The sequence below is a fragment of the Syngnathoides biaculeatus genome, chromosome 11, assembly GCF_019802595.1.
Source record: "Syngnathoides biaculeatus isolate LvHL_M chromosome 11, ASM1980259v1, whole genome shotgun sequence".
NCBI lineage: Eukaryota > Metazoa > Chordata > Actinopteri > Syngnathiformes > Syngnathidae > Syngnathoides > Syngnathoides biaculeatus.
Window position 1 is genome coordinate 28,731,942 of NC_084650.1, and position 16,554 is coordinate 28,748,495.

Sequence of the window (16,554 nt, forward strand, 5' to 3'; positions counted from 1 at the left end):
TTGTGAAGTGGATTGAGGAGTTTCATTTAGACAAAAGTAGTCCTTTTTTAGGCAGTTACAAACCTTTTGGGGAGTGGCGTCAAGTAGTCACTGATTTTTGATCAGTAATGAAACATTTTATTCCACATCTTGTAGTTTCAAAACTGCCAATTATTCCCAACTAAACAAGTTGAGGTCTTCGGGACATGAGGCTCTAGTCGCATAGTGCATATAACGCAGACCACTTCTAACTGCCAACGCATATGATCGAATGTGATGTTTGTGAATTTGATCAAAGCACAGGCAAACAGATACTGATGTCCACAGATATTTTTAAGTTGCTAGCAGTTATTACCGGCTCATTCTATATTTATTAAGCATGCCCACTCGCATTGTCTGTTGCCGCACTGGCCAGAGCAATGACAATCCTTTAGTCACGCACAGAACGATGATCACGCATGGTCCTTTTCCACACATAAATGTCTCCGTTGAGACTGTCCTTGCTCCCCATTTAAAGGGAATGACAAGAGCCGCTTCAATGGGCTGCAGATTCAGGTGACCGTAAATATATCCACAGTGGCAACCACTCTCGAATCTCCTGGGCTGAGCCGGTCTATGAAATTATCAGAATTATGCTGGTCACAAAAATTGGGCCAATTATTTACATCTTATTTTACAATTCGTCTGCATTTAACCACAGCCCATTATCTTACTCGCCAAGTGCATTTTGTGTTGTTTGGCCATCATCACAAAATCAATATTAATTGTCACCTGCTTCACAGTACATAAAATCCTACTTGTGTCCCAGCAACCTCACAGATGGTGGAGAAAAGCCCTGCTTCCACGCCACGGGCTATAATCATGGTTACTCATCACAAAAACGATGGAAACACCTGTTTCATTCAGTATGCACTAACTACGTCCATTTCAGTCAATTATTGTCAAAAGTCTGCCCATGCACTTTTATTTCAACATGTTTTTCATTTTATTGCAAAGCAAAGAGCCAACAGCAAGTTTGTCCTCAAGGGTGATATACATCTTACAACTTTATTCACAAATAGGTTTAGATTATTTTGCTGCAAGTTTCATTATGTAGAGAAGTATTGTGTTTTCGTGGGAGGGGCTTTTGAAAATAAAAAAAAAAAACATTTAAAGAATGCCATAAATGTGGCATTTATAAAGGTGAGTGAAGACTCCCTGAAATGTTAGATTGACTGCGTTGGAGAGGCTCTTATTGTACACACAACATACGTCTCTTGAGCAGAAACAGCTATCATTCATTATGTCCACTAAGCACGTCATGAGACAGAAGATCTGATGAAAAGTTGAATTTGATGGAGATGTGGGGTACATCCTGGACTAGTTCCCTGCCGACGGCAGGGCACATATAAAGCAAAAACCATTGACACCTGGGTCATGGGGGGAAGGTGAAGCAGAGCCAAATGAACCTGCTCTTTTCAAACTGAGTGCGGCAGACATACTGTCTGTGTGTCTGGCAGCTGTCACGTCCCATCTGAACGAGAGGTAGGACCCAAATGCAGGCACTCGGAAGACGCAAGGTAGTTCAAGAAGAGACACGTTTATTATATGCCGAGGTCGGGGATCGAGCAGGAAGCGTTGTTGCGGTTGTTGGGGGCGTCGGGCGAAGAGAGCAGATGAGTGGGCAGGCAGTAGTCGGTACACGGGGAAACAATCAACGCAGGCAGGAGTGTCAAGGAGTCAGGCTTACAGGGTTGGTCGTAGAACGGACGAAGGTCGGTACACACAGGTTCAGTCAGGAATACGAGGGTGCTGGAACGGGACATAAAGCTCAACGAACTGGCCGAGGACCAGTCGTCACCGGGTCCTATCTATACAGGGGATGATCAGCCCGCATGAGGAGCAGGTGTGCGCCTCCCAATCAGCGCAGCCGCGCGGGCACCTGCACAGCTCATGCTGAAGCGGCAGGATCATGACAGTACCCCCCCCCCCCCCTCAAAGGCACGGCTCCCAGACGTGCCTAAACAAAAACAGACAATAACACAGGCAGGGGTGGGCGGAAGGGAGTCCGGAGGAGGGCACGCCCCCCCCCCCTGAACCCCAGACTGGTGGCCATCCAGGCCACCAAACACGAGGCGTCCGGGCGGACAGGTCAGGAGGACGACCCGGACGCCAAGCACCAGGGTCCCCACGGGGCAATTCGGGCGGGCGACCTCTGTGAGGAACCAAACGGTGAGGCAGGAACCAGAACGAGGGAGGCCACTGCTCTGGACGAAAACCTCCCACGCCGTCGTTGCAAGACGACCAGGGATTGGTCGCCAACGAGGCCAGGTCCTGAAGCGGCTGGGCGAACTCAGGGGCAAAGAAGATGATGGAGAGCAGGACCAGAGCCATGACTGCCACCCCGAAGTCTCTCCAGCTCCTGGGTGGCTCCACAGAACTCCCAGCGCCTGCTGGACAGGGACGTGAGAAGGCGGCGGCGCCATCGCCGCCCCCTGCTGGACAGCAACGTGAGAAGGCGGCAGCGCCATCGCCGCCCCCTCCTGGTCAGCGACTTGAGAAGGCGGCGCCATCGCCGCCCCCTCCTGGTCAGCAACGTGAGAAGGCGGCGCCATCGCCGCCCCCTCCTGGTCAGCAACGTGAGAAGGCGGCGCCATCGCCGCCCCCTCCTGGTCAGCAACGTGAGAAGGCGGCGCCATCGCCGACAGAGCAGGAGTGTGGAGCGTCAGCGGGCCGGTCGCCACTGCCACTCCAGAGCACGGACGAGAAGCGGCTGTGGAGACGTCGCCACCTTCTGGACAGTAACGTGAGGCGGCATCGGGTCGGTCCCCACTGCCACGTGAGCTTGCAGTGCATCCGTAGAAACAGCAACGTGGGCGTGGCGCGGTGGCGAATCCGTTTCCAGGGCAACGTGAACCTGAGTAGCCGGAGAGTCAGTCGAAACTGACACGTGGGCGTGTCTCGGGAGCGGGTCAGTTCCAACTGCCGCGTGAGCTCTGCTCGGAACCGCCAACACTGCGACGTGCACTTGAGGTGGCGAGTCTGTTCCCACTGTGGCGTGCACTTGGCAAGGGGACGAGTCGGTTTCCACGGCAAAGTGAACCTGAGCAGGCGGAGAGTCAGTCGAAACTGACACGTGGGCGTGTCTCGGGAGCGGGTCAGTTCCAACTGCCACGTGAACCCGAGTCAGCAGCGAGTCCGTCGCCGTTGCGACGTCAGCGTAGGTCGGCTGGTTCGCCAATCCTTGCCGGACCTGGGCCGTGAGAGCCGCCAATTCAGCGCTCTGCCTCTCTAACTGCGCCCGCATTTCGCGACAGAACGCCTCGTGGTTTGGCGGCTCCTCCTCCCTCTGGGCTTGAGGCTTCGCCACCAGCTGCGGGTCTGCCGGTCTCACAGTTGCCGGCGAGGAGTGAGAGGACGGTGTCTTCGTTGCCGCACAGCGAGAGACACCAGGGAGCGCCCGGCCGGGGCGTCCCCTCTGGCCGCCACGCGGAGGTCCCGGGTAGATGGCCAAGCGGGTTCCCTCGTACCGATAGGTGCACTTGGATCTACCGGACGAAGTCGCTCGGGTGCTGGAAACGCGGGAAGGCGGGGCAAACTGACTGGGATCAAAAGCCGGGCAAAGAAACTCAAAATCAAAGTCGTCGGAGTCGTACTCAGGCAGCCCGGCATACAAATCACGGTCCTCCTCATATTCCGAAAAGTCAGAGTCCAGAAGAATATGAGGAGCCGGACGGGTCGTGTTCGGGACGTATTCGTACTTCGCTGGCGGGGCGTAAGACACGGAAGTGGAGGACGTCAGGGAGCCTACCCGGATTTGACAGGCTTGGTCCTCCGGCAGACGGTCTACCCTGCGTCGGTTCCGGCGACGCCGGGTCTTTCCTGCTGGGTCCTGTAGTGGCCAGTTCGTTCTGTCACGTCCCATCTGAACCAGAGGTAGGACCCAAATGCAGGAACTCGGAAGACGCAAGGTAGTTCAAGAAGAGACACGTTTATTATATGCCGAGGTCGGGGATCGAGCAGGAAGTCCGGTGCAGCAGCGGTTGTTGGGGCGTCGGGCGAAGAGAGCAGATGAGTGGGCAGGCAGTAGTCGGTACACGGGGAAACAATCAACGCAGGCAGGAGTGTCAAGGAGTCAGGCTTACAGGGTTGGTCGGAGAACGGACGAAGGTCGGTACACACAGGTTCAGTCAGGAATACGAGGGTGCTGGAACGGGACATAAAGCTCAACGAACTGGCGGAGGACCAGTCGTCACCGGGTCCTATCTATACAGGGGATGATCAGCCCGCATGAGGAGCAGGTGTGCGCCTCCCAATCAGCGCAGCCGCGCGGGCACCTGCACAGCTCATGCTGAAGCGGCAGGGTCATGACAGCAGCCACTTTGTTGGGTTTATTAATGCAGTACCGTAACCCTCGTAAATCTGAATCTAATCCCAGTGCACCAGCAGCCGTGAACCTCGCCATATGTCACTAATTCACACACAGTTCCACATAGTGGCGGGCTGTGCATTTAGTCCTTTAGCCTTCAGTGACGATTTTCCTGAATTCATCTACCTCCCAATTCTACCACTACCATTTGGCAATTATAGAAACCACTAATATTATATAAAACACAACATAGCAGCATACCACTGTTTCCCATACATCATATAAGGCAATTGGAATTAAAATAAATTTCATCCATCCATTTTATTTTGCTGCTTATCCTCACGATGGTCGCGGGGAGTCCTGGAGCCTATCCCAGCTGTCAATGGGCAGGAAGCGGGGTACACCCTAGTTGCCAGCCAATCACAGGGCACATACATAGAGACAAACAGCCACACTCACAATCACACCGAGGGGCAATTTAGAGTATCCAATTAATGTTGCATGTTTTTGGGATGTGCCCAGAGAAAACCCACACAGGCACGGGAGAACATGCAAACTCCACACCTGTGGGAACGGGATCGAACCTGGGTCCTCAGAACTCTGAGGCCAACACTTTACCAGGTGCGCACCGTGCCGCCTTAAAATAAATAAAGTAAAATACATCCATCATTTTTGTGATGGTAATTGTTATAAATGTGTGGAGATCACTAAAGACGTGTTCTGCCTTTCTGTCCAACCAATCAGATGACAGAATAGTCAGAAAAGATATTGTGGGCCAGATAATTGGCCCTGTGAGGATGAATTGAGTTGAAAACTGTGTTTCAATTTCTATTACAGTGAACATAGAATAGTACTAACATAGTACTAACGATTCTAAATACCTGGGGCGTATTAGATTAATATGGCAGTAAAGAGGCTGAAATTTGATGGAGGGAAAAAAAGCTACATGTACTTCAAGAAAAGCATGACCAAATGAATAAATAAATATGATGTCATGGAACAACGGGAATATATGAATACATTGTCATGGAACAACGATTCATTAATAATTGTTAGTAATTATTAATCACAGACCGCAGAACTATGAGTCAGGTGTGCTAACCCCTAAAATAATCTGCTTCATATGTTGAAAATGAAATTCTTAATTCAAACATGCCTTTTACAAAGCTGAGTGTATGTTGTTGTCATTTCCTTTTTTTCCCCACTTCTGTTATCGTGTCTGTAACAGTCAGCTAAGTTTCGCTCTGTTGGTTGAAATCTATTCGCAACACATGCTCAGCAGTTGATACGCGATGACACTTCCTCTCATGAGCAACTCCTCCGGGGGATCTCCCCAAGCCTTAAACATGACCTGTCTCATGGCTACGTGTCAAGTGCCCTAGAATCCCACTGACTCATTAAGTAGGCCATGCTAGAGAAGTCTGTCAAATGCGGATCCAGATGCTCCTTCATTGATTTTCAATTGACAGAGCCCGTGTGACCTCTCGTTTGTTTGTATGCATCTGTGATCCGAAGGTGTCCTATGTGAAGGCCATTGACATCTGGATGGCCGTGTGCCTTCTGTTTGTGTTCGCCGCCCTGCTGGAGTACGCAGCAGTCAACTTTGTCTCCAGGCAGCACAAGGAGTTCATCAGGCTGAGGAAAAAGCAGCGGCAGCAAAGAATCGTGAGTGTAAATCAAGCAGGCCTTAACAGCTTGGCAAGAAAAAAAACTTCTACAAACTGCACACAGAATGTAAAAAAAAAAAAAAAAGAACCTCCATAACTTTGACTTATGACTCTCGTTATGGTGAACCGCGGTGTATGTCTAGGATGTGACAACATACTGTATATACTACAACTAGATGTCATAACACAACATGAAGGCGATTTGCTTTTTCAGTGTGCCTTGTTGCCATGGCAACAAGTGACCTGGGGTGCGCTTTTGTCATCCTTGATCTTCTAATATTCATGATCGAGAGCTAACCAGGACAACCCATTGGCAGCCCTAACTTGGCAAAATCTACGCCATGAAATCCACCAAAGAAATAGAAATGGAAATCAACGTAACATCAGAAAGCAGTCAATGGGTCTCTTTCCTCAATGCTTGGGACAATATGGCCAAGTTGGCAATAATTACAGATAAACGTGGCCACAGATTAAACATGCTTTTTAGTTACGCAGCCTAACATCAACAAACATATAATCCCATGAAAGACTCTCAAATGGATGTAAATATCAAAGACAAACATAAAATGCAGTTTTTAAGTGGAGATTGGATTTATAAAAGGGAAAAAAACAAAGAAACCAAGCCCTGTGTGAGAAAGTAATGGCTACCTAAATCAAATAAGTGCTTGGGCCATACTCCACAGCAAAAACTGAATTTATGCTTTTTCTATGACTGGCAATGTGTCTTTCATAACTCTGTGGTGATAATTTGTCCCACTGTTCCTTGGAGAATTGTTTGAATTCAGCAAAAATGGAGGCTTTTCAGTCATGAACTGACTCTTTTTAAGGTCATGCCACTCCATTTGAGGTTCAGGTCCAGACTCTGACCAGGCCTTTTTTTAAAAACACAAATTCCAGGACTCATGTCACGATACACTTTTCAAACCAAAACTACTGACTTCAAGTTTTCCCTTTCAGTATGGGACAACCAATCAAGTAGCAAAGACTCTGCACATTGACTTCACTCAGTGCGCAAGAAGAGGGGAGTGTTGTAGCAGGACAACTCATGGTCGATTCACCATGACAACGCACCTGGTCTCAATGCCTTTAGCATCCAACAGTTCCTGGTGGAGAAAAGATTACTGTGCTGGGGCAACTCACTCGCCTTGGCTGCGTGTTTTTTTCCTCTTTCTGAAGCTCAAGGGCATCATGAAGGGGACCGACCGATTTTGAAGACAAAGGACATAATCAAATGTGGTGATGGAGCTGCAGAGGATACCGGATCAGTCCTTCCAGTACGCATTATCAGGAATCCTATGTTCGCTCCTGGCAGGACATCCCTTTTTCCAATACTACTGGCTCTAGTACATGCACCACTACACAATGATTGGTTACTGTATCCAGGTAGAACACACCTTGCTGCTTCCAGATGGGAAATGAAGTTCTATGACTTGATGACTCAATGTTTTCCCCACTAACCCTCCCTAACCAACCCTAATAATAACCTTAACCCCTCCTAAACAATCTTAACCTAAACGCAGCCCAAACTTTAACCTAAATAATCTTTTGTTTTCGTTTTGTACAAATGTGTGTTACGTATTAAGGAGGTTGATCTCTTAATATGTGCGTAGGCTGCCTATCTCAGGGGGCGTGTCTTGCCAGGAACATTCGATTCCAAATAACGCTTGCAGGCATAAATGACAGAATAGGCTGGGAAAGTACCTTAGACTCCAGGGGCTTACTCCACAAGTGAAAACATGTATCTTTGCAACACCTTTCTGATATACTTTGTATGTATATAAATCATATAAACCAGAAAATGTCCGTTCATCCATTTATTTTCTGCTGACGTTGGGTCGTAGGGGCAGTAGTTTTAGCAAGGTCACCCAGACTTCTCTCTCCAGCCACTTCATCCAGCTCTACGTGGAGAACCCGAGGCGTTCCCAAGCCAGTTAAGAGACAGTCTCCCCAGTGTGTCTTGGGTCATCCCTGGGGTCTCCTTCTGGTGAGGTGTGCCCCAAACACCTCACCAAGGAGTCATCTGGGAAGCATTGAATGGGGATGCCCCAGCCACCTCATTTAGCTCTTCTCAATGCGGAGGAGCATTGGCTCGAATCTGAGCCCCTCCACAGCTTCTCACATTATCTCTAACGGAGAGGCCGGGCATCCTACAGAGGAAACTCATTTCGGCCGCTTGTATCCAGGATTTTGTTCTTTCTGTCATGACTCACAGCTGGTGACTATAGGTGAGGGTAGCAACGTAGATTGACTGGTAAATTGAGAGCTTTGCTTTTCGACTTAGCTCCTTCTTGACCACAACAGACTGATATAAAGTCAGCATCACTGCAGACGCTGCTCTGATCTGCCTGTTGATCTCACATTCTATTCTTCCACTCGTGAACGAGACCCCAAGATACTTGACCTCCTCCACTTGGGGAAGGATCTCATCCCTGACCCTTACTGATTGGTCTAAGATTTGGAGGTGTTGATTCTCATCCCAAACACTTCACATTTGGTTGTGAACCACTCCAGTGAGAGTTAAAGATGAAATTCTCCCAAATCACGCCCTTCCAGGTCTCACTGTCATTGCCCACCTGATCATTGAAGTCTCCCATCAGAACAATGGAGTCCCTGCTGGGAGCACTCTTCAGCACTTCCTCTAAGGACTCCAAAAAGGTTAGGTACTCTGAACAGTTGTTTGTGGGTATTCTGAACAGTTGTTTGGTGCATAGGCACAAACAACACTCAGGACCCGTCTCACTCACATTCACACTGTCACTTCTCGAGAACCGACACAATGCTGCCTGTATCAAAGTCGGGCAAGTTTACCACATCAACGTCAGTGACCAAGACAGAAGAAATATGTTTAATGTAATTTTACCTCGAGGTTATCCATAATGGATCCCTAAATTAAATCATTGGTTTCCTAATTCAGCTTGAAAAATGAATTGATGACTGCCTGTCATGACAGAACAATGCACATTCATTACAGTATGAAAATATGACTATGAAACACCGTACAGGGCTCCCTTAGCTCATTGTGTACGTGTACTCTATTATTCACCTATGCTTTTGCAATAAAATGTTAAATTACAATTACATTTAATGTTTATAAGAAAAACACTTCTAGGCTACAAAAATGAAAAATGGAAACACCAAAATTGAGTGTGTCATCTTGAGCCTCGTGACCACATATTCTTACACCATTCATAACCTCGAAATGTCGCAATTTGAGGACCCCTTGTAAACCTATACTTGCTTTATCCACTATATTGTAAGTATTTGTGATGTTTTCTGTAATATTTTCAATGTCATTCAAATGTTTTTTTTTCCATTTCATTTGGCTTCATACTATTTACCTCATTTTCAACTTTATGTACTGTATGCATATTTAGAGAATTTCTGGTGGGATGCAATGTGAGGGTCTGCCACCATGCATTTCAAGTTGTTGGGGTTTAATCAGTACTAATGTTGGCTTGAACCAAGATCTGATTTTAAATGAGCTCAGCAGCAGCAACAAAAACAATCAACAAAAGAAAATGATTAAAAAAAAAAGAGTCCTTCAGCCTTCACTCAAAACCCAATTTATTTCCGACTACGTGTTTTGATCACGTTTTATTGACTTTGCCAAGCAAACATAATCAAAACCCTTGCGGCTGTTATTACAAACTGATCCCTGTAATACTGAACTCTGAAAAGGTACACGTGAGGTGCATAAAATCAATGTATTTATTATCTCCCCCGCTGAGCCTGTCGTGTCCTCGATGGAAGCAACAGTCCGTTCAAAGTAATAACTCTTCCTAAAGCATCCCAAAAGTCCCTCCGCAGGTTGCACAGTTTCTGTTCACAGCCATAAACGGATCTGAATGGGCCCAGCTTTTATACCTAAGGAAACATGCTTCTTGCATGTAATCTGAAGCACATTGATGTCATGTAACACTTTATGACTGTAATGCAATTGCCTGTCCATTTACTGTATTTCCTCAAATGTTGGCCAAAACCATTTATTTGACACAAGTGGGGTTGCAGAGGAGGGAGGCATTTACGAGGGAAAAGGCTTTGTTGAATCTTTTTATAGCCAACATTAAATAATACTATTTTTTAAATCATAGATTCCTTAACAAGTAACTTCAAAAAATAATTGTTTAAAAAGATCCCTAGAACGTCCTAGAACATAAACAGACGAGTGATAATGTAGTAACTTGTAGCTTGTAATGTAGTAACTTGAAATCATCTGAGACACTGTTTATGTTTATTGTTGCTGCTATTTTGGTCAGCAACAGAGTTCAAATGGGTTAAGTCTTTGATAATGCCCACGTGTGAATGATCAGGTTTCAACTGACAGAAGTGGAGAAGCATACTTGATAGAAGGATATATTTGTCCCAAGTGGATGGAGACTAACGACCCATTTGAGGAAATATGCAACATAATTGTAAAAAAAATTGAAGTACAAAATCTGCTTTTCATGATTATCCCTTTAAAAGTCTTATATACAGTAGTCCCTTAATATTCGTATTCACCCAAGCAACTCTGAGAGGTTTATTAATCCCATCCGCTCCTGTAACTTGTTGTTGTTTTTTTTTAAATTATGATTATTTTTATTATTTTCTTCAGTATTTAGTCTTTTACAACAAGCCTGTACGAGCCCACTTGGTGGCACAATGAAAATGAACAAAAATAATTTGGCGAAAGTGACCAAGTAATCAACGGAGCACTATCCTTGTCTCGTTTATGAAAAACTAACTAAAAATTATTTTGTTTCTTTGGCACAAAATAACCAATGAATAAAAACTGGACTGCGCACTCTGCATCCATCATTGGTTCCGCCATGGTCAACAGGCTCTGGCTTTTGGTCACGGCAAAAAGTATGGTAAACATACACACATTGTTATGGAAAATGATCCGATAAAATGTAGTAATTAATTCTGAAGGTTAAGCGGAAACACACTTACCGGTGAAAAGTTACTTCTTTGTGACCGCCTGCACGGTTTTGACAGCCAACAGCACAACAAAAAAACTAAACCTGACGTATTCTAACTAAATTCAATGTTATTATGTTGTGTCAAAGCACGTCAACTTTCACGTGAAATAGTACGTAAAGCAACGTTTTGCACTGACCGGATGTTGAGGCCGAATTACCATGTGAAAGGGACCTGTGCGCAGTCGAGGTTTTATTCTACGTCATTGTCGTGAACAAACGCCTCTTTCTGAGAACCTCTTAGCTGCCAAACAAGGCGCGTGACATAAAATACACAAATACATGCACATATAGGGAATGATTTACTGTCTCCATTGTGCTGCTTGGGATATGATATTTCTGTCCGATATCTCTAGAATAAACACATACAGGATTTGATGCGGAAAAAACAAAACAACTGTTGTGAACTAACTCCACCCATCTTCCATACAGGATCCCATAGATGCCTAGCAAGGTGGATAGTTTCTTTCAGCTTGTCCCTTTCGGGGTTGCCACAGCGAATATATGTTTGGCACAATTTATTTTTTTATTAAACACAAGATGCCCTTCCTGACACAACCCTTCTCAGGGTGTGGAGGCCCCAGTGGGATATGAACCCACAACCCCTGGTTTTCCAAACCCATGCTCTAACCACTGAGCTACTGGGCCTCCACTGAGCTGCATAGCAAGGTGCCTAACATAAACAACAATGTGCAACAATCTATTCTTCCGCAGAATCCATCTTTCCCCTCTCCAACATAAAAAAAAATCAAATGTTGTAGAATCATACCAAAGTGACAGCATTTTTGTTGTACTGCAGAATTCCACCCCTAGAGGGAGACAGAAGTAACATACCATCCATTATCTAAGCCGCTTATCCTCACAAGAGTCGCAGAATGCTGGAGCATATCCAAGCTATCTTTGGGAATGAGGTGGGATACACCATGAACTGGTTGCTAGTCAATTTCAGGGTTCAATTACTATTAATTACTGTACTGCAACTTTTTTTTTTTTACTAAATATGTGTACCCAAACCAAATGAACGAATGTAATTACGGTCCCAAATGAAAATATTTGGGACTATATGGTACCGTATCATATTCAACTATTGAATTTTTAAAAAGTGGAATAGTAATATTTCTTATAATAATTCCAACTATGTGTCTTGGAGGAACTCACCTGTCGGCACGGGAGTGTTGAGTCATTGCAGAAGGTGACCGTCGTTCCGACTAGCGATGCCACCTGCAGGAATTTGACTGAACACTGCAGCGCCTGTATCAGGGTAAAAGTGTGCCCCCCCCCCCCCCCCCCCGTGTGGACCCTCACCTTTGAACCCTCACTAATCAACTGACCATGCGGAAAGTTCAGGCCACCCTCACAAGCACTTTGTGTCAAGCCCACATTTTGATAATCCTCCCCATGACCTTGTGTTCGTTACCTAATGTTATAAGTGTGTTGCTTTTCCCCACGATCCCATTGTGTTGCCTGTTTTTAGAGATTTTTCTCTACTCAATGCATATTTGTAATCTCTAATCTCTTTTTTTTAAGGCAGTCACATATTGTCTTCCAACAAATCAAGCAAATACAGTATTACCAGTACTATTCATCCATTCCATTAATTTTCCATACTGCTTATCCTCACTAGAACCACAGACATGTTGGAGTTTATCCCAACTGAGTCTGGAGAAGAGGAAGGGTACACACTGAACTGGTGGCCAGCCAATCACTGGGCACACAGGCCATTCACACTCACATTCACACCTATGGACAATTTAGAGTCTTCAGTTAACCTACGGTACCATTCATGTTTTTGGGATGCGAGAGGAAACGACATACCGAGAGAAAACCCATAAAGGAGGGGAAAAACTTTTCACAACCGTGAGACAGATGCGCTAACAACTTGATCACCATTCCGACCCTGTAGAACTAAGTAAAAACTTTTGCAACGCTAACATGTTGAAAACCTACAGTACGTGAACCTATTGCGCACTATTTTTGTGACTGCCATAAATCCCGCGTGGCGCATAGCGTAACTGTGCAAATGTGTATTAGACCCGGCGTTCATAATTTCATGGAATACGGGTGGCACAACTGAGTCTTTGACATGGTGGAAAAAGAAACTGATTTGCTCAGCGGTCAAAGCACGCAACGTACGTTAATACCGAACTGCAAATAGACCCCCAGGGCAGATGATGTAAAGTGGGGGAGGGATCAGATTTGCGCCATGAAGTGATCACTTCGAACCCCGTCCTCCTCCATCAACACCCACCTCCCGATCCTTCGTGTGCCTTGTGCCAGGTAGTGGAAGGATTAAGAAAATATAATACATGATTATGAGGATTTGTTCACATAAGCCTATTGATGAATGAAATGGATCTGACATACTCGCTGCATTGTTTTTATAATTGATTTTTCTTTTCATAAATAATCAATAAAATGATATTGCGTAAAAAACCAGCTCAAACATTCTTGCAGGCTGTGAGTTGCCCACCCCAAATTCCAATGATTTGCAGTTGGCCTCAAGCATCCGAGTCAGCTTTCGCACTCTTGTAGCAAAAACAGAGCTTTTATTTGTTAATATTAATCATCAAATTAGGATATCCACTGGGTGTTGATGTCCAATCAGATTTATAACGTGTCAGTTCCACTTAGCTAAATGAGGAAATTGCAAAATGGGTCAAATTTGTTCTTATAGACAAGGCCCTATGCGTGTCATTATGCCTTGTTTAACATTATCCAAATGGGTTTGAATCCTGAGTTCACAATGCAGCTCTTAGAATTCCCAAAAGAGGAGCCATGAAATGCTGTGACTTGATGTCATTTTACTAGTGAGAGAGAATAATAAACATGCATTTTATTTAAACCCAGCTTTCAAGCCACTCAAGATCATTGTACAAACCCACTTTTTTTAAAAAAAAAAAAAAAAAAAAGGTAATACAATAAAAATAACCTGAACATCAATTAACATGTTAAATCAAATTGGAAATGTTGAAGTGAAATTGGCAGTCGTGAAAAGGTGTGTCTCAAGTTTGTATTTGAAGAGCATCAGTGAGTCTATGTTTCAGAGGTCAGGTGGTAATGAGTTTCAAAGACAAGGGGGCAGATCGGATGAAGTGTTTGTCCCTGACGATGGACGGACAGGTGGAAGGAGAAGGTGAGGTGCATGGAGGATGAAGACCTGAAAGAGCAGGGGGTATGGGACCGTGAAGGCGGTCAGCAAGATTTGGCGGAGTGACATTATTGATGCTCTTGAAGGTACAGATAAGTATTTTACATTGGATGCGATATTTGACAGGGAGGCAGTGCAGATGCTGAAGGCCTGGAGTGGTGATATGAGTTTAGGGAATCCTTGTCATAAAACAGGCAATAGACTTTTTTCTGAAGCTGTAGTGACTGTTGTGACTTGTGGAGAACGCCAAGCAAGAGGAAATTAAAACAATCCAAGCAGGAAGTGATGAGGCGATGAACAGAGACACACATTGCTGCTGTCCCTGTTCATGTGAGTGTGTGTATGTCACCCAGACTCTGGAGTGTGGAAAGAGAAATTATTAAGTGAAATGGAAAAAAAATCTCAGTTTTAGCTAGCATGGACTCTGTACCTGCGAGAATTATTTTAGTTTTTGTGATTGAAGTAATGGAAAGTTGCATGAGAACCAGTGTTTGTGTTCAGAGAAGCACTCAGTAAAGGAGGAAGATAAAGAGTGGTAGTGGATTAGGTTGAGAAATAGAGCTGAACGTGATCTGCATAACAGTGAACGTTAAATTTATGGAAGATATTGCTAAAAGGTAGAATGGAGGCGATAAAGAGGAAGGGAGCCGAGACAGAGCCCTGGGGGATGCCAGAAGAAATGGGGATGAGTGGGATTAGTATGATTTCATTTGAACAAACTGGGTGCAGCTGAACAGGCAGGAACTGAACCACTGGTGGTGTGTGTGCATGTGTGTGTGCACACTTGCACATCAGCAAGTATGGGTGTATGTGTGTGTGTGTGTGTGTGTTGTGTGTGTGTGTGGTGTGTGTGTGTGTGTGTGTATTGTCAGTGTGCTGGAGTCTGTTCAGCGGGATGGTAATGGGAATAGTATCAAAAGCTATCCTCTGATCAAGGTTGATGAGGATAGTGACTAGGCCAGTGTCAGCTGCCAGTAGGACGTCATTGGTGATCTCGTTGAGTAATGTTTCGGTGGGGACGGAAGCCAGACTGAAATTAGTCATGGAGATTGTTGGAACTTCAGAGAGATTGGAGCTTGAAAGTGACAGTCTTTTCCAAGATTTTTGAGAGAAATGAGAGATTGGAAATAGGATGAAGGTTGAAATGACTTTGATCTGAAATGGGAATATGTATAACATGTTCTCACCATTCATTCCAGTCTAGCACTTTGGCAACGTTCCAGAATGTATAAATATATACTTTGACATAAATAAGAATAAAAGAAACCTATACCGTGATGTGTTTAGCGTAAATTGGCCACAACAAATAAACGCAAATGATGACAAACTAATCCGAATGAACCCATTATTAATATTTTGGAGGGTTAAGGTGGCCAGTCAATTTGAGAAATGTGTCTGCTCAACTCCACAGGATGAGGAGATGCTGCGGGAGAGCCGTGGATTCTATTTCCGGGGTTACGGATTGGGTCACTACTTGCAGTCCAAGGACAGCACCGCCATGGAGGGACCCACCGTCTTCGGCCCACCGCCTCCTGCGACTGTGCATGACAGTGAGTTACTCCACAAGCGCTTCGTAGACCAGGCCAAGCGCATCGACACCATCTCCAGAGCCGTCTTCCCGCTGAGCTTCCTCATCTTCAACATCTTCTACTGGGTCACCTACAAAGTGCTGCGACACGAGGACATCCATGCCAATTTGTAAAGTGCATCCTCCTTTCTACGGATTCTGCCAGGATTTGCCTCCATTGCAGAATGGAGCATTCGTGTTCCTCTTGTAATTGGGAATGAACGCTGTGCTCGAAAACGTTCAAAGCCCAAAATAAAAAAGTTGAGCCGAGTGGATTCAAGAAGCCGCATTTGCCTCCAGTTGAATTCCAATGGTGGATCCTTGACAGCGATGTCATTGAGGGAGGACTGAGGAGACTTGAATTTCAATACTTTACGTCTCTGAATGTTTTCCAAAATTCAAACCACGGTGGCTTTTCTACACTTTAAGTTCAATAGGTGAGGGTGTCTGTAAAGGGTCTTTGATACACAGTTTACCGATATTCAGTAAGTGGTGACTTTAGTTACTTGTAAATGACAGTGTACAAATTGCATAATAAAAGACTGACAAACCCACACAGAGCACAAATATGTTTTCATTTTAAGTCAAAATGAAAAGTTTTTTTCGACCAGTAAAATGGATGATTGGATTTATTTCAAATTGAATAAATCGATAACTGTATCACATCTAGGGTACTTTCACTTATATACGGTGAACCCCAAATATTTGTGGAACTGTATTTGCAAAGTCACGGTCCATGTTTTTAGGGCTAGGGGTTGGCCAAACCCATCCTTGTTTATTTGCTGAAAAACTCACATATTCGCTGGTCTTTGGCTCAGCCCCCACCCCCAAAAATGTATTCCCACCATCTTTGACTGAGTGCGTGAACTTCGTCATTTCGGCCTAAT

General features: G+C 45.1%; 1 protein-coding gene across 1 annotated transcript in view; it reads left to right on the forward strand.

Annotated features, from left to right (window-relative positions):
• Positions 1-16,102, forward strand: part of glra4a (glycine receptor, alpha 4a) — a 52,509-nt gene extending 36,407 nt beyond the window's left edge. The window contains exons 8-9 of the mRNA XM_061834847.1: positions 5,843-5,992; positions 15,512-16,102. Coding sequence (XP_061690831.1) covers positions 5,843-5,992; positions 15,512-15,802 — 441 coding nt within the window. The 3' untranslated portion in view covers positions 15,803-16,102. The remainder of the gene's footprint in view (positions 1-5,842; positions 5,993-15,511) is intronic.
• Positions 16,103-16,554: the final 452 nt, after the last annotated feature.